Below are 22,504 nucleotides of genomic sequence, written 5' to 3'. Positions count from 1 at the left end.
CAAGCTCCCCCAGAAGAGGTCCAAGTGGAGAACAGAGGCCTCCTGCTAATTGCTCCAGAGTCACAAGAGCAGGTGACCTCTACAAGCTGACCCCTGCCCGCCCTCCCCGACTCCGACCCAGACTTCAGATGATTGCAAACCAGGCCTGCAGCTTTAGTACAACAGCAAGAATGGCTTTGTGTGGATGTCCCCAGACTAGCTGCTCCCGAATTCCTACTCCCCAGAAGCTGTGAGCAATAATAAATGTTCTTATTTTAAGTCACTAGATTTTGGGGTCACTTGTTTTGTAGCAATAGATGATAAGAAAGAAAGAAAAGAAAGTGAAGTCTCTCAGTCATGTCCGACTCTTTGCAACCCCATGGACTGTAGCCCACAGGCTCCTCCATCCATGGGATTCTCCAGGCAAGAATACTGGAGTGGGTTGCCATTTCCTTCTCCAGGGGATCTTCCTGACCTAGGGATCAAACTCGGGCAGACACTTTACCCTCTGAGCCACCAGGGAAGCCCACTAAATAACTAATGGGGGTATATAAATTAGAATTAGGTTTGGTCATTTGGAAGAGAAAATCCAAAACAAAGAAGATAAGTGTTTATTTCTCTCTCTTGTAAGAAATCTAGAGTCAGTTCTGGCTGGTATGGTGCTCCTTGGAGCCAGGAACTCAAGCTAGTTCTCTCTCGCTCTGCCATCCTCAGTATATGGCTCTCTTTCCAAGGCCCAAAATAGCTGCTCAAGCCCTAGCCATTGCATCCCTATTCCAGCAAGAGGAAGGAACAAGAGTAAGAAGGATGCACCAACTCCATTAACAGCACTTCTGTTTATACGCCACTGGCCAGAACACAAGCATATGACCCAGCTACCATGGAGGGTTAGGAAGAGAATCTTTATTCTGGGAAGCCATATATCTGGCTTATTGTCAGAAATTTAAGGTAAAACAAATAAATGCTGGGGTAAACCAGCAATATCTGTGAGCTGCGGATTGGCATTAAGCAAGATTTGCTGCAAGTTGCTAGCTTAGCTAAACCTGAATAATAATTAGGAGTTTGTCAAGGAGAGAGGCATGGTGTCCTACAGATGACTGCAGACTATCTATCATTCCTTGCACTAAATTGTGCTGTTGTTAAGTGGATAAGTCGTGTCCGACTCTTTGCAACCCCATGGACTGTAGCCCACCGGGCTCCTCTGTCCACAGGATTTTGCAGGCAACAGTACTAGAGAGGGTTACCATTTCCTTCTCTAGGGGATCTTCCCGACCCAGGGATGGAACCTGTGTCTCCTGCATTGGCAGGCAGATTCTTTACCACTGAGACACCTGGGAAGCCTTCTTGCATCTAGAGGTGGAGCCTATTTCTCTTCCTCATGAATCTGGGCTGTGCTGGTCATGTGACCTGTAATGACCAACATTGGCAGAAGTGACACTGTGCTACTTCCACAGCTGACTTAAAAGACACGCAGCCTTGGCTTTTTATTTTGGGGCCCTCTCCTCTTGGAACCCAGCTACCATGTAGGAAGTCTGTCTTCCCGGGATTAATCCTGCTGTGGAAAGCCCAAGATGGCCACGTGGAGAGAGCAAGCCCATGGAGGGGGGGCCCTGCAGTACCAGCCATAAGAGTGAAGCCTTCTCAGACCGTCCAGTCCAGCCCACCAGTTGAATGCAGCCAAGGGAATGACCCCAACTCATGCTGTGTTGAACAGAAGAACCAGTCAGGTAAGCCCTGCCTAAATTCCAGTCTCACAGAATCATGACCAATAAATCAGCTATTGTACTTGTTTGGGGGTATTATTTAGCAATAGATAATTGAAACTGAAAGAGGAAGGCTATTCTAGGGACAGGAAACAGCATAAGCAAACATTTAGGGGTGAGAGGCAATCTGCTCTATGCAAGGAATTCTACATGGTCTGATGTGTTGAAGGGTACAGTGGCCTTAGGGTACCTGCTGATAGGAAGGTCTGGTGTGTGCCATCCTCTGGAGGGTGGAATCAGGAGTCTACTACAGAGAGCTCTCAAAGTGGAGAGGATGCCCTGTTGGAAGTTTGGCCACATCCACTCACAGCAAACGGATTTGAGAGTGGGACCGTAAAGAAGGTTGAGCACTGAAGAATTGATGCTTTTCAACTGTGGTGCTGGAGAAGCCTCCTGAGAGTCCCTTGGACTGCAAGGAGATCAAACTAGTCCATCCTAAAGGAAATAATCCTGAATATTCACTGGAAAGAGTGATGCTGAAGATCCAATACTTTGGCCACCTGATGTGAAGAGCCGACTCATGGGAAAAGATCCTGATGCTGGGAAAGATTGAAGAGCAGAAGTGGGCAACAGAGGATTAAACAGTTGAATGGCATCACCAACGCAATGGATAGGAGTTTGACCAAACTCCAGGAGATGGTGAAGGACAGGGAAGCCTGGCCTGCTCTAGTCCATGAGGTTGCAAAGAGTCGGACATGACTTAGCAACTGAAAAACAACAACAGCAACAACTCACAGCAGGATTCAGGATCCAGAGCATTGCTGCTAAGTTCTCTCTTCTCCTTAGATGTAGATTTGTGGGCAGACTTCCTGGGGAAGCTTTGAGGAGTGAGATATTACCTGGGTGGAATGATGAATGGGTTTGTATTATGTTTTGGGAGGAAGAACTTGGGGGATGGGTTATATAATGAAGGTATTGCATTTTCTAATTGACTTCCTCCATATTAAAACAACTCTCTTTTGCTGTTTCCTTCTTGGTGATGGCTAGATCCTTAAAAGCTAGGAAAGAGGGCCCAGAAGGAGCCAGAATAGGGACTGGAAACTTAGGGTAATTTCCTCCATTGTATATGGCACATTCATTTCATCTTTGGTTGTGAGGAAATGAACATATATTCAAGGGTTGTTTTTGATGGTGCCTTCATGACTGGGGCCATGACTTTAGAGCCACAGTAAGTTTTTACCGCTCTATTCTAGAACATTTGAAGAAATGATCTGAGTGATCATTACACAATATCTGTACAGATTAATGTTTCATCTCCTTCCTTCATATCTGTTAGGAATGTGTTGGGTGGCAAGCCAGAGGGTATTAATAGTAGCTCAAATATATAAGACATTTTCCAGCCACAAGACATCTAGCGACAGACAGACCTGGGCTGGTAACGTAGTTTACCACCATTCATCAAGGATCCAGTCTCCTGATTTCTGCTTCAAAAGCCTGTTCATGGGGTCACAAAGAATCGGAAATGACTCAGCACCTAACACTTTCACTTCACTTTCAAGGGGAAAGAGGAATGTGTGTGGCCAGTCCTTGGACTCCTTCACGGGGCCCATCCTCTCTACACTCTCAAGGGCCTGGGTAACCCAAGGATGTATTTCTTAGGGCTGCCTTTGCAGTTAAAACCCATCTGGTCTGCAGTGACCTATAGTACACCTCACCTGAAAATACACATCACAGTCTCTCTTGGGTGCACGGATATTACAGGAAAATTCCACCAAACACGATTGGCTATGGGTTCAAAATGTTCAATTACATAAAATGCTGAGCTATTGTGAAGTTATGGAAATAAACGTTGGTGGAAAAGTCCCAGCTGGGAGTTTTAATTACCTTTGGAGCTTTACCCAGTACGGCTGCAGTTACGTTTGGTGCCATCAGCTTGGCTACAATTTGGCGCCACCTAGTGGTGGTTGCAATCCCACCTAATGATTTATGTGAAGTTTTCGGAACCAGGTAGAGAAGGGAATGGCAATCGAATCCAGTATTCTTGTCTGTAAAATGCCACGGACAAGGCTCCTGGTGAGCTACAGTCCATGGGGTCGCAAGTTGGACACGAACTGAGCGACTAAGCACGCACTGAAGAAGAAAAGCTGCCTGGTTATTTTCATCACAACTATAGTCTCATTTCTGTAATTAAATTATTGGGTCCAGTGTTATGATCAAAATTCACAACTTGAACCAAAAGGACAGCTTCCTTCTCCCCAGCTTAGCAATGCTGTGAAGGGCGCAGTCACTCTCATTTCTGCTTTCCTGTCTCCCATTAGCTATCGTTTCTGACCCCTGGGGAGGGATAACATCCGGCAGAAAGGAGACTGACCTTTGGTTGGTGGTCTCAATCTGGTGCTCTTGGGCTCAGCCATGCCCAAGGTTGACTTTTTTTTATCTCAGAGGTACTGCTTGTTGGTTTCTTGGGAGATTCTTGTGTTGGTGTTCTCCAAAAGCATCTCACATGACACAGCTGACGTTTGTCCTTGCCCTAAAGTGTTAGTCCCTCAGCCGGGTCCGACTCTTTGCGACCCCATGGACTGTAGCCTGCCAGGCTCTTCTGTCCATGGAATTTTCCAGGCAAGATTACTGGAGTGGGTAGCCATTGCTTTCCCCATGGGACCTTCCTGACCCAGGGATTGAACCTGCATCTCCTGCATTGCAGGCAGATTCTTTACCGTCAGAGCCACCAGGGAAACCCCCATCTGTTTAAAAGTATGAATAAAATGGGGTCCTTTGGGGGTCTGTCTGCTGCATCCTTTAGCTTCTCCAGGCAGCTCTCTTGGGCACATTCCCTTTGAAGAGAGCTTCATGTCCACTCTCCGCAGGTGCAGTTAGCCCTGAGGGGGAAGGTCACATATATTCCCCCGCAGCTGCGGGAACTGTAGTCCGTTACACAGCTGCCTTCTCTTGCCTCCAGCTCTTTTCCTGCCCTGCTGCCTTGGTGCCCTCTAGTCACAGCTTCACAGAGTATGCCTTCTGCTTCCCAAACTCCCGAGGTCAAGAGTTCTGAGTAGTCCCCCGGAAAATGCTTCATCCCTTGAGAGAGGAAAAATATGGGGTACATGGTATCTATTCAGAACTGCTACACTGCATAACTCTCAGGTGTACCCTTTATATGTGAAGTGAAGTCCCTCAGTCGTGTCCGACTCTTTGCGACCCCATGGACTGTAGCCTACCAGGTTCCTCCATCCATGGGATTTTCCAGCAAGAATACTGGAGTGGGTTGCCATTTCCTTCTCCAGGAGAGCTTCCCTTATATAGATTGATACAAAATAGAATGAGAATATAGAACATACTGTGAGTGGTGCCCCCTGGAGGAGGGAGGCTGTAGCTCAGCCTGATTGTATTGCCTTTGGAACTTCAGATGGTGAATCCTGTTTCACATCCTAGCATAATAAGAGAGCTAACACACATAGAGTTACCACGCTGCTGTGCACTGTTGTAGATGCTTTATTTTATTCACTCCTCATACCAATCCTTCAAGATCGACATTATTCATGGTTATTCACAAAAGAGTGAACTGAAGCCCAGATTTGTTCAAGGTTACACAGCTGAGCACTATCATTGTAAATAGCTGTTTTGTTGATACCTATAAAACAAAAGTCAAATTAACTTAAAAACTTTTTCACATAAGAAAAACCAGTTTAGAAAGCTTCCTTGAGGTCTTCTCAATGGCCTCACAGATGCTAATAAGAGCAATTAAGAAAACTTGAAAAAACACAAAAAATATCCAGCTATTGTTTCAATGAGGTAAAAATCTTTTTCTTTTAAAAAAAGGAGTTACTGCAACTGAATTTTTAAAAAGTTCTTTGGATGATTATTTTAAATGGGATAAGTAAAATAGACATTTATGTTGATGAAAACAAGATTTGATATTACTACCCTACCTAAAGTTGGTTTCCCTGGTGGCTGAGCCTGTAAAAAATTTGCCTGCCAATGTGGGAGACCCAGGTTCAATCCTTGGATCGGAAAGATCCCCTGGAAAAGGGCATGGCAACCCACTCCAGTATTCTTGTCTGGATAATTCCATGGACAGAGGAGCCTGGAGGGTTACAGTCCATGGGGTCGCAAAGAGTCAGACAGGATTGAGTGACTAACACTAACACACAGCTAGCATGTGGCAGGGCTAGAATTCAAACCTAGAGAGTATGGCTCCCGAAGCTGTCATCTAAGTCCATCTGAAACATCTTGCCTGAGGTTTCACTTTGCTCCTGTCCTTCTATGGTCAGCTACGATGGTACAGCAAGCACCCTGTGGTTACTCAGATGTGGCTCAGCTACCACTGCTGTTTAGTAGCTACATGGCGTTTGGTTCAGTTCAGTTCAGTCGCTCAGTCGTGTCTGACTCTTTGCAACCTCATGGACTGCAGCACGCCAGGCCTCCCTGTCCAACACCAACTCTGGGAGCTTGCTCAAATGCATGTCCATTGAGTTGGTGATGACATCCAACCATCTCATCCTCTGTCGTCCCCGTCTCCTCCTTCCTGCCTTCTATCTTTCCCAGCATCAGGGTCTTCTCAAATGAGTCAATTCTTTGTATCAGGTGGACAAAGTATTGGACTTTCTGCTTCAGCATCAGTCCTTCCAATGAATATTCAGGACTGATTTCCTTTAGGATTGACTGGTTGGATCTCCTTGCAGTCCAAGGGACTCTCAAGTCTTCTCCAACACCACAGTTCAAAACCATCAATTCTTCGGCACTCAGTTTTCTTCATAGTCCAACTCTCACATCCATACATGACTACTGGAAAAACCATAGCCTTGACTAGACAGACCTTTGTTGGCAAAGTCATATCTCTGCTTTTTAATACGCTATCCGGGTTGGTCATAACTTTTCTTCCAAGGATTAAGTGTCTTTTAATTTCATGGCTGCAATCACCATCTGCAGTGATTTTCGAGCCCAGAAAAATAAAGTCAGCCACTGTTTCCACTGTTTCCCCATCTATTTGCCATGAAGTGATGGGACCAGATGCCATGATCTTAGTTTTCTGAATGTTGAGCTTTAAGCCAACTTTTTCACTCTCCTCTTTCACTATCATCAAGAGGCTCTTTAGTTCTTCTTTACTTTCTGCCATAAGGGTGGTATCATCTGCATATCTGACATTATTGATATTTCTCTTGGCAATCTTGATTCCAACTTGTGCCTTCATCCAGCCCAGCATTTCTCATGATGTACTCTGCATATGAGTTAAATAAGCATAGTGACAATATACAGCCTTGATTTACTCCTTTTCCTATTTGAAACCAGTCTGTTCCATGTCCAGTTCTAACTGTTGCTTCCTGAGCTGCATACAGATTTCTCAAGAGGCAGGTCAGGTGGTCTGGTATTCCCATCTCTTTCAGAATTTTCCACAGTTTATTGTGATCCAACAGTCAAAGATTTTGGCATAGTCAATAAAGCAGAAATAGATGTTTTCTGGAATTCTCTTGCTTTTTAAATGATCCAACAGATGTTGGCAATTTGATCTCTGGTTCCTCTGCCTAAAACCAGCTTGAACATCTGGAAGTTCATGGTTCACGTATTGTTGGAGCCTGGCTTGGAGAATTTTGAGCATTACTTTGCTAGCGTGTGAGATGAGTGCTATTGTGCGATAGTTTGAACACTCTTTGGCATTGCCTTTCTTTGAGATCGGAATGAAAACTGACCTTTTCCAGTCCTGTGGCCGCTGCTGAGTTTTCTAAATTTGCTGGCATATTGACTGCAGCACTTTCACAGCATTATCTTTTAGGATTTGAAATAGTTCAGGTGGAATTCCATCACTTCCACTAGCTTTGTTCATAGTGATGCTTGATAAGGGTCACTTGACTTCACATTCCAGGATGTTTGGCAGTAGGTGAGTGATCACACTACCGTGGTTTTCTGGGTCATGAAGATCTTTTTTGTATAGTTCTTCTATGTGGCTTTAGATGAGTTAATTTCTTTACACTTAGTGTCTTCATCTGAAGATATTAATACTCTCTAGCAGAGTTGTGGGGAGGATTAAATATTCGTTTACTTTTCCTATCTTTCTGCAAAAAGAAGAGTCAAAACTGCATGGGCATCAAACATTTGAAATTATCAATACTACTAAGTGTCAAGAAATTATCAATACACCGAGGATAGGAGGCTGGGAGACTGGAATCAGTTAAAAATATTTAATAAATGGCTATTGGGTGCCAGGCTCTTCTCTCCCTAGTATTGTTTTTTTTTTTTTTTTTTTGACACTGAGTTCAGTACATCCTCTCTAGGTCATTCACGCACCAGAAAGTCCTGCTTATTATCTTTGAGATGTTGTGGGGTCTGAGGGAGGCAGCAGAGATAACACAGTTTTGTTGTCGGATCATCCTGGGCCCTTGTGTGGGCCTCATTACGAAAGGCCTGCTTCCTCATACGTGGGAAAGTGGTCCTGATGACACACAGCATACTTGACGTAAAAGGTAACTCTGAGTTCGTCTAATGATGACGGGTCCTGGCTACTCAGGAAAAGCAAGGCGCAGCTGAACTGGGTCTGCGCTGTGAGGTCCAAGGGCGGGTCTTTCTGTGCCCGGAACCGTTCTGTCAAGGCTGTGTGCCTGCCCGGACTTGGAAAGCAGCAGACCCGGGTCGGGGGTGGGGGGCGGAAGCGCCCGAGGCCAGCGCGCAGCGTGTCCCGGCGAAGGGAGGGAGCGCGAGCCCAGCGGCGGAGGACGGGGCGAAGATGGCGGCCTTCTCCGGTGCGTCCGCGGAGCAGGGGGGCCGGAGCGGGCGGCCCCATCGGCGCCTCGGCTTGAGCCGAGGGGCGGAGAGGGGCCGCGCGGTTCAGGAGGGAGCTGTCCAGGACCGGTCTCCTCCGTGCCGGGGAGAGGTCGGGCGGGGTCGGGGGGATCGGTGGTGGCGCGGGAGGCCCAATCGGTGCGCTTCGCTGTTGCAGGGAGACAGCCTTTTGCGGTCCGGATGGCGGCCCGGCCGGGCCTCTCCGGTGCTCGCTCCCGTCTGTCTCTCCTTCCAGCCGCCCTTCACCCGGCCGTCCCGCCCGCTGTGGCGGCAATGCTGCAGCTGCGCTCGGAGCCCCTGGCCTCCTGCGCTTTGACGTGGCGGTTCCCTGTAGGGAACCGTCTTTTGGCTGCGCCCTGGGAGGGGCCGGGCCGGGCCGGGCCGGGAGGCAGCGGAGCGCGCAGAGAGGGCTCCCTTGGAAGTGGCCATCCTGCATCTAGAGTTTTCCCCAGGCCCTTCCAGAACGAAAAGTCCTAGGCACAAACCTGATCCTTCTTTGTTGTTAAGCGCTGTTACATCAGCCGTAACGTTACATATATTTAAGCTATAGGGAAAGCCTTTTCAGCCGCGTACACACGAGCTCGGCGCACACGTTTCAAAATCGCTCTTTTTTGGCTATACCCTCCTTCGTTCCAAACAGGAATTTGAGATGGCTTACGTAACTGGACAGTTGTATTTTTTTTTTCTTTTTCTTTATCATTTTTCCTTTATACGTCCACAAGTTGCAGTTAGCCTTACACATTGAAAGTTGTACATTTATCTAGCAATAAATGTATCCAGTTAGGCCAGCCATCTTTAATGTTTGTTAACCGGTTAAGATGACTTCAGATATAACCCAGTATCGTTACGTTCTTCATTTTTCTATTAGAACATTAGAAATTCTAGATTTTTAGCTGTGAGGGAGGATTTCTGGTGGTTTTAGTTGTATTTCATAGAAGACAAGAGGAAATCTGCGGATCCTGGGAGCTGTTTTGCTTTCACCAGCTCTCCTAAAACAAGATTTCAGAGCCCAGGCGTGCGGAGCAGCTAGCTCCAGGTTGTCCTTTTGTAGGTTCACTTTTTTGGGACTCTTGCACAGAGTTCAGCAATATTAGGGTAAAGGGCTAGAAGAGTCTGTGATGTGAAATAAAGACAATAGTGGAATTAAAGAGCATGAATATTGCTATTTTTCTTTTGAGTATTAAAAATGTTCCATTTAAAGAAACTGAGGTTTCAAAGCAAATCTGCAAAGAGCATGACCAGTGTGGAACAAGAAATTGCCTGGAATTGCCTGAAGCCGTCTTTGGTTGCTGCTTGCAATGTAAAGTTCCACAAGCAACTTAATATGGATGCAGCCTATTGAAGACCATTACTCTTTTTTTCAAGCAGTTGGCATTTTAGGAGAGAGAATACACCTAGACTCTCATGGGGTCACTTCTTAAAAAGGTCAGCTTGGCTATACTTTTGACCTGGATTAGTTTTTCAGTCTGTGGATTTTGTCAGAGATTGAGGGGTCGGAGAGAGCCTGTCTTTTTGGAAGAGATTGTTATGCTTTCTTACGTCATCAATGTTTATATTAACTAGGTCACTATATAAAATGTTGGGGCTTCCCAGCTGGCAATGGTGGTAAAGAATCTGCTCACCAGTGCAGGTTCCATCCCTGGGTCAGGAAGACCCCTGGAGAAGGAAATGGCAACCCACTCCAGTATTCTTGCCTGGAAAATTCCATGGCAAGGGAGCCTGGCTGGCTGCAGTCCGTTGGGTCACGAAGAGTCAGGCCCTACTGAGCACACATATAAAAAGTTAGTATTGTATCTACTGTTTACTGCTAACATGAGTCTTCTCACCTGATGCGGTGGAGGGGAGTGTGTGGAAGCTACTTTTGCAGTGGATTATAGATTTATTTTATGCCTTTTTACAAACAATAATAAGAAATACAGAATATCCAAATAGTTTATCTTTGGGGTTGGATGTATTTGAGTATTGTTTGTTTTTTAATAGGAATATACTGTTGTATAGATAACAGTAATAAAAGCTACAGTTTTAAAATGCAGACTTGAAAGATCACTTCCAAGATCACTTCTTGGAAAGGAAATTTAAGAAATACAACTGACTATTCTGCACAACTCTACAGTTCATTTGAGAAGTGATATTTTAAAATCCAATGAGAAATAACCCAGCCTATTTATTTAGGATTCACTTCGATGTAAATTACTTAAACGTGAACAGATAAGAACAGAGACGTTCTTCAGCTGACATTTCTGGTTAACCCAAGTTCTCACCACCAGCTCCTCCCTTTCAGTTCATCATAGTTTTGATTATGGCTGCCTGTAAATGTGGGTTCCTTCTTCTTACCTGTTCATTTGTCTCAGGTTGCTGAGGGTGTTCACATGGTCCTCACAGAGGCAAAACACGTGATTTCCACATTATCTCTAGATGAAACACCAAGGGACTGGTCTGGAACCTTCTCTCCAGTTCTGGCAGATTTTTCACTAGTGGTAGGAAGGAAGCTCACTGGTGGCTCCTGTGTGTCATTACTAAGTGACAGGGTTCCAGGTGCGTTGCATGTGAGGATCTGTAATTTTCCTGTATCCCTACAATGTAGGCAGGATTTTAGCTCCATTTTCTGTGGGGAAATAGGTGTGTAGCTTGCCTAAGGACACATTGGTAGTGAGAGCTTGAATTTGAATTCAGGTCTTCCTCCAAAATTTATACTCAGTAGCCACTTTGTTACTGAATGTTGCCTCAAACCTGTTTCACCACTGAACAGTAATTTTAAGAGCAATATAATTTGTTTAGTACTATGTGTAATCTTTAGAATGAATTTTTGTTTCCAGAGATGGGTGTTATGCCTGAGATTGCACAAGCCGTGGAAGAGATGGATTGGCTGTAAGTACCTCTGTCTTTAAAAACTTGGATGTTCCTGTGACAGCGGACTTTTACAATTCAAATAATGGTTAGTGATTTTTATCAAAGATTTTTGGACCCAGTTGGGTAAGTGATATTCAGTTTTTTTCTTGTGATTCTTTAAATTGTAGAATTTCCGTTTTAAACGTTGATATATTTTTAGCTGAAGAAAGATTGGTAGTGTTTACCAAATAAAATTCTCATCTAGGTTTATTATTTAACATGACTTAATGAGCTTAGGTGATTTTTCTTTTCTTTTTTTTTCACTAACTAAAATTCTTCAAAATGATTCTTCTAGTCTCCCAACTGATATCCAGGCTGAGTCGATCCCCCTGATCCTAGGAGGAGGTGATGTCCTTATGGTATGTTTAAACATGGTGGGGTAGTCGGAAGCCAGGGAAACACAATTCTGGGGCTGCTTATAACCCCACACTAAAGAGGCCCCATAGGCTCAAAAATGATATTTTCACCAAATTAATTTTGTTTATGCACCAACATTGAAGATCCATATGTTCCATTCAAAGTAAGCAGGTTGGAGTTGTGGGGAACACAGAGGCGGATGCGATGCAGTCCTTGAAGCTTAAAGCCAGTAGCTCAGTAAGAGGTACACAGATCCATGTCATACAAGGGAGGATTTCCCTAAGAAATGCAGCGTGTGAAAAGATTCAAGTGGGGGTACAGTTACTCTTCTGCTTGAGGAATCGTACGGGACTCGACTCTGGAGGAAGTAGATTTTGGACAAGGGACGGTAAAGGAGAGATGCCCTCCAGGTAGATAGCACATCCACAAAAACAGGGAATAGGGGAATGCAGGGTATGATCCCAGAGTAGTTCACTCCAGTGGTAGCATGACATTTGTGTGTCTGTGGTGTGGGGTTGGGGAGGTGTAACTTTAGATAAGATGGGAGTATATGGTGAGTCAGATTATCTGAGCCCTTTCTTAAGGGGTCCCAGTAAAGAATTTGGGTGTTTGTTGGCAGTGGGGATCACTGGACGTGTTGAACTAGAGATGCCTTACATGGTTAGAAGTGTGTTTTTTAATGAAGATTGATTTGGTAGCAGTTTGTAGTATAGGTCTGAGAGGTGAGATGCAGTTACGGTGTTAGAATAGTGAGGGTTTAGATTTGAATGTTAGCAATGGGAAAAGAGGGAACAGATTGCAGAGAGAATGAAAAAGAAATGGCAAGATTGGCAGTAGTCAAAAGAATTGAATGAGGAAATTGGAATAATCTGCCTAGCTTGTGTATCGTTAAGAGATTTCTACATGCTATCACATTATTTGATTTCCTTAGCTGGCAGTTTAAGCTTTATTATTATTATTTTTTCTTTTAGGCTGCAGAAACAGGAAGTGGAAAAACTGGGGTAAGTAAACTAAGTTGACTTACTTTGTAAGAGTTGATTTTTAAAGCAACTTTTGTTCAGTCACCTAAGTCATGTCCGACTCTTTGTGACCCCATGGACTGCAGCACACCAGGCTTCCCTGTCCTTCACCATCTCCTGAAGTCTGCTCAGACTCCTGTCCGTTGAGTCGGTGATGCCATCTAACCATCTCGTCCTCTGTCGTCCTTCTTCCTTCAATCTTTCCTAGCATCAGGGTCTTTAAACAGTGGTTTTTGCTTTGAAATATTTAATCAAATAACCTCCTTCCAAAATGTAAAAAATTCGTTGCTTGCCACTGAGAGCAATATTTTTGTTGCCATGCCAGCTAATGCTGAAAAAGATTTACAAGAGTATGGCTTTAAGAATATAGTTTTAAACTGGTCTTGGAAAAAATTACAGTATCTTTAATATTTATACTCACTTCTGAATTTTAATGTCGTGGCTCCAGTAATAAAGAGGTTGCAATTAGAGGTTGGTCTGCTATTGGTGTAGACTAGAGAAAACATTTATCCTTTTCAGTTTAGTTCATTCTGTAGGTCCCTATTGCTTATTATTTTGGGTTGTTGGCTGGCTCCTATTTCTTTCATTCAGTCAATTTTTGTTATCTTACTGATATTTTGGCTTTGCGCAAATTAGAGCAGCAATCAGGAATATGTGTATTATTTAGTTATTTAAGGTGTATGCATAATTCTCACAATTTATATTGATTATTAAACTGTCGCTGATATCTCATTACTAATGTAGAGCACTCTTGTTTCTTCGCCAGGCTTTCAGTATTCCGGTTATTCAGATAGTATATGAAACTCTGAAAGACCAACAAGAAGGCAAAAAAGGAAAAGCAACAATTAAAACTGGTGCTTCAGGTGATTTTTTTTGCATATTATTAATTTCCTTTTGTATAAATTAGTAATTCTCATGATAGATATTTAAAGATGTGAGATTTGATTGTGCACTTTTATTGTCAATATACGGGGGATGGTATTGTCAATTGGTGTTGTGGAAACCATCAATGCTAAAAGTCAGAGCATAAACATTGAAAGATGATGCCTTTTAAAATACTAACATTAGTATTAATTCCTTTGAGAAAATACTGGCATTTTGGAAATTATAGTTATTTTTAATGTTTTTCTTAACTTGATAGCTTTTATGCATAATATTGAAGATAAAGGGCTTCCTTGTGGCTCAGCTGGTAAAGAATCTGCCTGCAGTGCAGGAGACCTGGGTTTGATCCCTGGTTTGGGAAGATCCCTTGGAGAAGGGAAGGGCTACCCACTAGAGAATTCCATGGACTAGATTGTCCATGGGGTTGCAAAGAGACAGGACTGAGTGACTTTCACTGAAGATAAATTGGTAGGATGTTTTACAAAGGCATTGAGGAAGGATTTTACAAATAATTGGTAGAGTAAAAACCCATAGTGGTAGAAAATATTGTCTCCTACAAGGAAAGAGGCATGCATTTTCCTTTAAGATAAGAAGGAAGGAGCCCAAGAAGTTAAAATGTAAAGTGAACATTTTAAACAGTTTCTTATTTTCAGTCCTGTCTCCATGAAGATTGGTTCTGTTGGTGCCATCAACAATCTTACATCAATTTTCTCACCCTTAAATTTTGTCGCTTTTATTAAGTGGTTTCTGATTTCCACTCTATCTTGAGTAGTCTGTGATTTTATTAAATCACTTTTGTTTCATGAAACAAAACTCAATTGTGACACAGTTGCAAGCTTAAGTGGCATGAGCTAGCATATCAACATTTTCTTCTCAGGAGTTTGAAAGTAACAGTGTTACAGAGTTTGTAGAATGAACTTATTTGTAAATGAATTGTGAGATAATGGATGTGAACTCTAGACTATTAGCCTATTTAGAAATGGTCTCAGAATTGTAAGGGCTATCAGCCATCATTTATGAGAGGTGATGAAAGAGAACACTGCACTGAAGGATAACCTGAATGGTTGTGGTTCTAAAAATCATGTCCTATTACAGATAAAGAAGCCAGGTACTGAAACACGGAGAAACAAAAAAGAGAGATGGTGTAATTGTTAAATCACTGAAGGGGTCTGGAGAGAGAGTATTGTTCTAGAAAGTACTGTTTAACTTAATTCCTAGTAGCTCACTTGAGCCCACAGTGAATGGAGACCCTCAGAGAACATTCAGAATGTTTAAGCAGATGGTAGATACCATTTGACCAGAAATAATCCAGAAAAGATTTCTATCTTGGGCCGAAATTGGGCTTGAAAATACATCGAGTTCTCTTTAGCTATTGCGATTCTTTGGTTATCCAGACTCTTAAGATACTTTAGAAAAGGAAAATGCTGATTCCATAGATGTAAGGAGAAAAATACTTTGTGACTTTTGAATTATTTAAGATAAAGGACTGGCTTTTCTTTTAGTTATGATAAAGTGATCGTTAGACTCTGATACGTTGGTAGGTTGTTTTCACTATGATTGAAGTCACCAGAACGTCATTTTATTAACGCTCTTATTAGGACACAGATCAGTACCATCCTATAAAAAAGCACTGAAACGAGAGCAGAAAAGGTTTTAGCCTTTGGTGGGTCAGTGACTATTATTTTTGACATGTTTCAGTTTTCAGTTTCAGTTTTGCCTTTAATCAAAACAGCAACACTTTTAATTGTGCATTCCAAATAGTGTGTAAAACTATATTGAATCTAGAGGAGTTAAGGTATGATATAAAATATAAAATATTTGCTTTATTTTCTGTAGAATGTTTTAAATTATGTTTATTTAGGGTTAACTTTTCTCCTTTTAATTTGCTTAGTGCTGAACAAATGGCAAATGAACCCGTATGACAGAGGATCTGCTTTCGGTAAGTGGAGAGATATTAGCAACATATTTATAATTCAAAAACTTGTTTTTAATACAATGCTGAGGAAAGATAAAGAATCCTTATAAACTGATAAGGGGTTCTTGTATTGATGGCTGATAAAAGGGTTACTTATTTTAGTAAGAAAGCCAATAAGGAAAATGGGCAAAGTGTGTGAATAGGCACTTCACAGAAGCGCAGACCCAAATGGCAATAAACAGGCAAAGGTCAAGTTTACAGCTAAAGGGAAGGGGAATGTAAAAGTTACAGTGAATGTTTTATACCATCTGATTAGCAAGAATCCAGAAGAGTGATACAAACGTACAAACTGGCTGCCTCTCTAAGAAGCAGTTCCGCGTCATCTATTAGTATTTAAAGAATGTATATTCCTGGAAGATCAAGCTCATTGGGAAAAAATTTCCCGTATGCATGGATATGCATTCAGAGCTGTTGGATGCAAGATTATTTGTAATGATAAAAACTACCAGCAAAGTAAATGCTGCTGCCAGAATAGTGAACAAATTTTAGGGTGTATCCATGGACTGTTGTGTACCCATTAGGAAGAACAAGTCTGAACTGTAGAGTTGACTTGGAGGAATTTTCCTCAGGTGTCAGTGAGGAAGAAAATCAGGATACAGAGAGAGGTAGAGGGGGCCTGAGGAATCGTGACAAAACCAAGCAACCCCAGTGCTACTCTCTACCATGTGGTATCTAGTTTATATCGAAGTTTATTTATGTATATACACATAAAGAATTTTAAATACAAAAATTGTTAGGATTTACCATTGTCAGAGAACTTTTTAAAACTTCAGAGGTTTATATGATATACTCATGAAAATTTATACTTTGAATAAATAATGTAGTTTCTGATAAGTGAAGGAAAATGTGTGATGAGGTGCTTTTTCAAGAAGTTTCTTCTATAGTCAGGTGCCAGATATGATTTGCAAGTCCAAACCATATGATTGCAAGTCCAGGAAAAAAGTTGCAGTTTCTAGTACAGATAAAGGTCAAATGCTTTACTTAAAGCCACAAAGCACCAATTAGCACTATGACTGACTGTGATATATAATATAGAACTTCATGTTTGAGAGTCCTGTATTAGCAAATAACAGCCACAGGATTATTTATTCTGACTTTTCCTGCTTTTCCTTTGTGATTGCTGGATCCACAGGTTAGGGAACAAGCCGGGGACAGTTTCTCTTTTCCTTTTAGTGTAGCATTCATTCAGACTCTAATTTCAGCATAACATCAGAACAACAAGTGTCGTCCTTAGTATCCATTTCTTTAAGGGACTCTAGAGAATAGTTGTCTAAATATGTGCTGGTGGTGCAGCTGGCGTTAGTGCAAGTCAGATTAGGTACTGTGCTGATTGCTTTTTGTTGTGGTAAAATGCTGTCCAGGTCAACAGGTCACAGTAAAGAAACTCGTCCCCGACCTATGGCATGGCCCTCCAGGGGTTGAATGAGGGCAGTTACTCACACAGAAGATGCTGCTGTCTTTCAGGAATCAGCAGCTCTTAGTCCCTGAAACATTGCAATAAGCGTTTATCTTATTAGTGAGACTGAACAACACTTATTTCAGAGTGTGTGATTTACATCATCTGTATTGACATGGTTTTCTGTGTTTTTCTCTTTTTTTTTTTCCATTTATTTTTATTAGTTGGAGGCTAATTACTTTACAGCATTGCAGTGGTTTTTGTCATACATTGAAATGAATTAGCCATGGATTTACCTGTGTTTTTCTCAAATCCAGCAATTGGGGCAGATGGTCTTTGTTGTCAGAGCAGAGAAGTAAAGGAATGGCATGGATGCAGAGCCACCAAAGGCTTAACGAAAGGTATTAAACAACATTTGTGCTTCTACAAACTTTTGGGGAGATGTGTTAGTACATGAACTTTCTTTAAAGTAGCTTTAAAGTGAGGATCGGAGAAGATTTTTAATGTTGCAAAAAGATCTACAAATCTTCATCTGAAACACATAAAATGTAATTCAGAAACAGTGGAAAAGTGTTGTTGTTCAGCTGCTAAGTAGCATCTGAGTCTTTGTGGTCCCATGGACTGCAGTATGCCAATCTCCCCTGCCCTTCACTGTCTCCCAGAGTTTGCTCAGATTCATGTCTAAATGGAAAAGTGGCTGCATGGTAAATGAGTCATATGTGTACGATTTATGTAAATCTCAGAAGTATTTTGCCCCTCTAGGGAAGCACTACTATGAGGTATCCTGTCATGACCAAGGGCTGTGCAGAGTTGGGTGGTCTTCCATGCAGGCGTCCCTAGACCTCGGTAAGTGTTTCTGAATAAACCGAGTTTATTGATTTCCATTTGTGAATTTTTAATGTTTTGTTTTAGTGGGGAGTGAAATAATAAACTTAACCATACAGAGTTTATATTTAGAGACATAGAAATAGTATTATTTACCTATTCCCTGCCTCATTCCAAGAAAGATTTAAAGTCCCCCCAAAATAGATACTGTAGCATCATAAAATCAGGAGGAATAACTTTGAGGGTAAGAGTAAATTCAGTAAAGTTAGTCTGCATTGATACATACCACCACAGTACTTGTAGATGCTTCAGATTATCCTCAGCTTGTAAGCTGCTTTTATGGTGCTTTTCACTTTATACTTTTTCTTCCCACATTTATAAAACATTTTTAAAATCTAGGCACTGACAAGTTTGGATTTGGCTTTGGTGGAACAGGGAAGAAATCCCACAACAAGCAGTTTGATAATTATGGAGAGGTAAGTTGTCTTTAATGACTCATCATAGCTTAGTACGTTTTCTTGCATACTTGATGACTCGTGACATGACTGAGGGTATAGAAACTATTGTCAAGTTCAAGTGAATTTTCTGAACATTTTCCACAGAAAGTTCAGTTTTGGACTGCGGTGAAGAAATGATACAAAATGGAAAAAATTACTTTTCATTTATACCATTCATTAGCCCCTCCATAGTTCCTCTGTGTTCACCCCATTTTGATTTGGGTTCTGACTTTAGTACTTGTGGTGTTCATTTCTTCTTCTGAATTACGTTATATCTTAATACACTTGTTCTGGTAACCTGTGTCTGTAGTAACGTGGATGAGCCTTAATATCATGTGGATTCTAAGAAGCATGTCCGATGCTTCTATTATTATATGTGATGTGCTGGAACAGGCATTTTTAACATCTGCCTTAGAATTGTAAGCAATTATGCAATGCTAGCAGGCACTTTGGATGCAACTATATTTGAACTTTTAACCTTAATTTCAATTTTACTTTTCATTAACAATACTTGACTTTCTGGTTTTCTAGGAATTCACTATGCATGATACCATTGGATGTTACCTAGATATAGATAAAGGGCATGTCAAATTCTCCAAAAACGGTAAGCTTTTCTGTGGGTTGTTTTGTTTGAGAATATGTATGATTTTCAGTATTTGTGACTTTTAAAATTCCCTCACTGTCTTCAGTCCTCTCTCCCTTTCTCCTTAGCTTTCTTTTAGACAAATGCTTGCTGAACATTTTCCATGTGTCAGGCACGCTGGTAGGTTCTAGAGATGGAGCAGAAAAGGGGGTGGACAAATTTATGTACAGTTTTTTGGGCTTTACCTACTGGTGCGGGGAGGCAGACAAATCTATGACATGTTAGGAGGGAACAGTGGGCACTGAAAGGGTATGTAAGTCTGGGTAAGGGAATGGAAAGTGATGGTCTGGGGTTGGTCAGAGGAGGCTTCTTTGAGAAGGTGGTGTTAGGCAGCACAGTTAATGCCAGAGCCAGGCGGGGGAATGTCAATACACATAGGCTGGTAGATTTGATGGTGTGAGCATGTGGAGGTCCTTTTCTGGTTGTTTCGATTCATTTTCTGTCTCTCTCTTTCTCTCTTTTTTTTTTTTTAAAGGCAAAGACCTTGGTCTGGCATTTGAAATACCACCACATATGAAGAACCAAGCCCTGTTTCCTGCCTGTGTTTTGAAGGTAATTATAGATACGTTGCTGTGACTATAAGCTACTTTGATCTTCATCATTTCATCCTGGTTAGTTTGCTGTTAGGTTCAGAGTTATCATTTTCTCCTTTATTCAATGCTAGAATGCAGAACTCAAATTTAACTTCGGGGAAGAAGAATTCAAGTTTCCACCGAAAGATGGTTTCGTTGCCCTTTCCAAGGCTCCGGAGAGTTTCGTTGTCAAGTCGCAGCACTCAGGTAGGTATGGCACCCAAGGGGTGAGGGTTTCAAGAAGGGGGTGTGGTGAGAACGCCAGTGACCGAGGCTTCTCGCACTGAGGTCCAGTTCTCCCTGGCTGGTTTAGTCTTGTGTTTATTGAACACATCAGTAAAATTCAGGGTCAGAACCCAGTTCAGAAACTCCCAAGTGTTGGTTTCAGGCCGGGCATTTGGGGGAAACTGATCATAATGATGATGATGGTATCTAGGGTTTACAGGGTGTGTGCTTATAAAATGCCTTGGTGCTGTGTTAGGTGTCACCTCTGTTATTAAGTCTTTGCAACAACCCTGCAAGGTGGTCATACAGACAAAGAACTTGAGGAATAGGGACTTGACCGAGGTCAGAGGATGTGTAAGCAATGGAACTAAATTCAAATCCAAGCCGTCTGACTGCAGAGCGCGCACTCTAACCACTGTGCTACCCCGTCTGCTTCAGTTATTGAAGCTCAGTATGTCTCAGAGCTCATTTATCACAAAGGGAAGTGAAAGAAAAGGAAGTGAAGTCGTTGAGTTGTGTCTGACTCTTTGCGACCCCATGGACTGTAGCACATCAGGCTCCTCTGTCCATGGGGTTTTCCAGGCAAGAGTACTGGAGTGGGTTGCCATTTCCTTCTCCAGATGATCTTCCTGACCCAGGGATTGAACCCAGGTCTCCAACATTACAGGCAGACTCTTTACTGTCTAAGCCACCAGGGAAGCCTATTTATCACAAAGTGTATGATCAATTACGATTGCTTGGTCAATTAAAATTACTGCAGCTAGTTTTAAAGAAGCTGTAGTTCATTTTAGGAAATCTTTGTTTTGTTCGACTATCATCTGTATTGCTTGACAGTTGTTTCTGAGATTTTGATGGTGGGCTATTTGTGCTCGTCATCTTAAAAACAGAAGTATCCTGAGGTGCACCCCAATCTTTTTCATTCTCCTTAGGTAATGCGCAGGTGGCACAAACAAAGTTTCTCCCCAATGCTCCAAAAGCTCTCATCGTCGAGCCTTCCCGGGAATTGGCTGAACAAACTCTGAATAACGTCAAACAGTTTAAGAAATACATCGATAATCCTAAGTTAAGGTAAAGAGTCCTCTTGTGCTCAAATGCCTGTTGTCTTTAGACCTGAGATGTTTCAGAAGAAGAGTAAAGTAGGAAAAATTGAGGGAGAAATGCAGTGCGTGTACATATACACATGGATGCATGTGTAAATATATTTGATTTTGATATATAGGAGCAGTTTCCATATAAAAGTCCTGTTTAAGTGAGAAAAGTTCAATTTAAAAAAAGTGGTGGTGTCGTTCAGCCTCTGATTCATGTCCAACTCTTTGCAACCCCATGGACTGCAGCATACCAGGCTTCCCTGTCCTTCACTATCTCCTGGAGTTTACTCAAACTCATGTTTTGTTGAATCGGTGATGCCATCCAACCATCTCCTCCTTTGTCGTCCCCTTCTCCTCCTGCCTTCAATCTTTCCCAGCATCAGGGTCTATTCCAATGAGTCAGTTCTTCACATCAGGTGGCCAAAGTTTTGAAGCTTCAGCTTCAGCATCAATCCTTCCAATGAATATTCAGGGTTGATTTCCTTTAGGATTTGACTGGTTGGTTCTCCTTGCAGTCCAAGGGACTTTCAAGAGTCTTCTGCAATACCACAGTTTGAAGGCATCAGTTCTTCGGTGCTTAGCCTTTTTTATTGTCCAGCTTTCACATCTGTACATGACTATTGGAAAAACCATAGCTTTGACCATACGGGCCTTTGATGACAAAGTAATGTCTCTGCTTTTTAATATGCTGTCTAGGTTTGTCATTGCCTTTCTTCCAAGGAGGTATCTTTTAATTTCATGTCTACAGTCACTTTCCACAGTGATTTTAGAGTCCAAAGAGTAAATTGAGATTTTTCCTGTGTCTCTTACATAAAGAATCATAATTTGCAAAATAGAATCAGAGTAAAAATTCATTAAAGGGTCTGTTTCATTAATTTTAGCTTCATCACTTCATTTGCATAGATAATGTATCACTCTGTCTCGTGTGTTGGTAAACCTGACTTGGTGAGGTTAACTCTTCCGTGTCTCACAGTGGTGACCACCTTGCCTGTGGGCATCAGGCCGGTCACTCTAGTTGGGGGCTCTTTCTGCCACTGGAGGGGAGATCACAGGTCTCGTGAGCTTGGGGAGCTTCTGGCTCAGGAACAATCCCTTTCAATTCCAGGAAAGCCATACCATACCTTCTCAATACCAGGAAAGCCATACCATACATATATCTGTCAGTTGATTTTTATTAATTTTGCTTTTAATTATTTTTTCTTACTGAAATATAATTCACATTCACCATTAAAATTCACTATTTAAAGTATACAATTCAGTGGTTTTTAGTATATGGTCACGAGGTTGGGCAGTCATCCCCATGATCTAACTTCAGAAACTTTGAATTATTGATGTCCTGTAGGCGCATCTTTTAAATATTAATCTGTCTTATAAGTTAAACTTACTCAGGGATAAATTTTACTTAGTAAAAATTTTTCAGTAAAATAATTTGTAATTTTGTCTTGAGGATTAATTTTCAGTAACTATCTGAATACCTACCTAAGGAGTGAAGACTTAGGTTAGGGATTAGGGTATAACTGAGAATTCTTCTTTGCTTTTATACAATTGTGTGCAGAAGTGGAGACAGAGTGGTGGGGAGAGAAACAGCACAGCAGTAATGTGACGAAATGCCTTGAGGCCACGACAGAGGGTGTCACCCAGGAGTACGTTTCCAGAGCACCTGCCTAGTATAAGGGGTTC

At 42.0% G+C, this 22,504-nt stretch overlaps 1 protein-coding gene across 1 annotated transcript in view; it reads left to right on the top strand.

The window, feature by feature from the left end:
- Positions 1-8,309: 8,309 nt before the first annotated feature.
- DDX1 (DEAD-box helicase 1) overlaps positions 8,310-22,504 on the top strand; it is a 31,415-nt gene continuing 17,220 nt past the window's right edge. The window contains exons 1-13 of the mRNA XM_020883662.2: positions 8,310-8,416; positions 11,273-11,324; positions 11,641-11,704; positions 12,674-12,703; positions 13,488-13,584; positions 15,495-15,542; positions 17,292-17,375; positions 17,737-17,820; positions 18,199-18,275; positions 18,828-18,900; positions 19,415-19,491; positions 19,604-19,718; positions 20,666-20,804. Of these exons, the coding sequence (XP_020739321.1) occupies positions 8,401-8,416; positions 11,273-11,324; positions 11,641-11,704; positions 12,674-12,703; positions 13,488-13,584; positions 15,495-15,542; positions 17,292-17,375; positions 17,737-17,820; positions 18,199-18,275; positions 18,828-18,900; positions 19,415-19,491; positions 19,604-19,718; positions 20,666-20,804 (956 nt within the window). The 5' untranslated portion in view covers positions 8,310-8,400. The remainder of the gene's footprint in view (positions 8,417-11,272; positions 11,325-11,640; positions 11,705-12,673; positions 12,704-13,487; positions 13,585-15,494; positions 15,543-17,291; positions 17,376-17,736; positions 17,821-18,198; positions 18,276-18,827; positions 18,901-19,414; positions 19,492-19,603; positions 19,719-20,665; positions 20,805-22,504) is intronic.

This window comes from Odocoileus virginianus, chromosome 2 (assembly GCF_023699985.2).
Source record: "Odocoileus virginianus isolate 20LAN1187 ecotype Illinois chromosome 2, Ovbor_1.2, whole genome shotgun sequence".
Taxonomy (NCBI): Eukaryota; Metazoa; Chordata; class Mammalia; order Artiodactyla; family Cervidae; genus Odocoileus; species Odocoileus virginianus.
The sequence above is the reverse complement of the archived record's forward strand: the minus strand, read 5'-3'. Positions and strand labels throughout refer to the sequence as shown.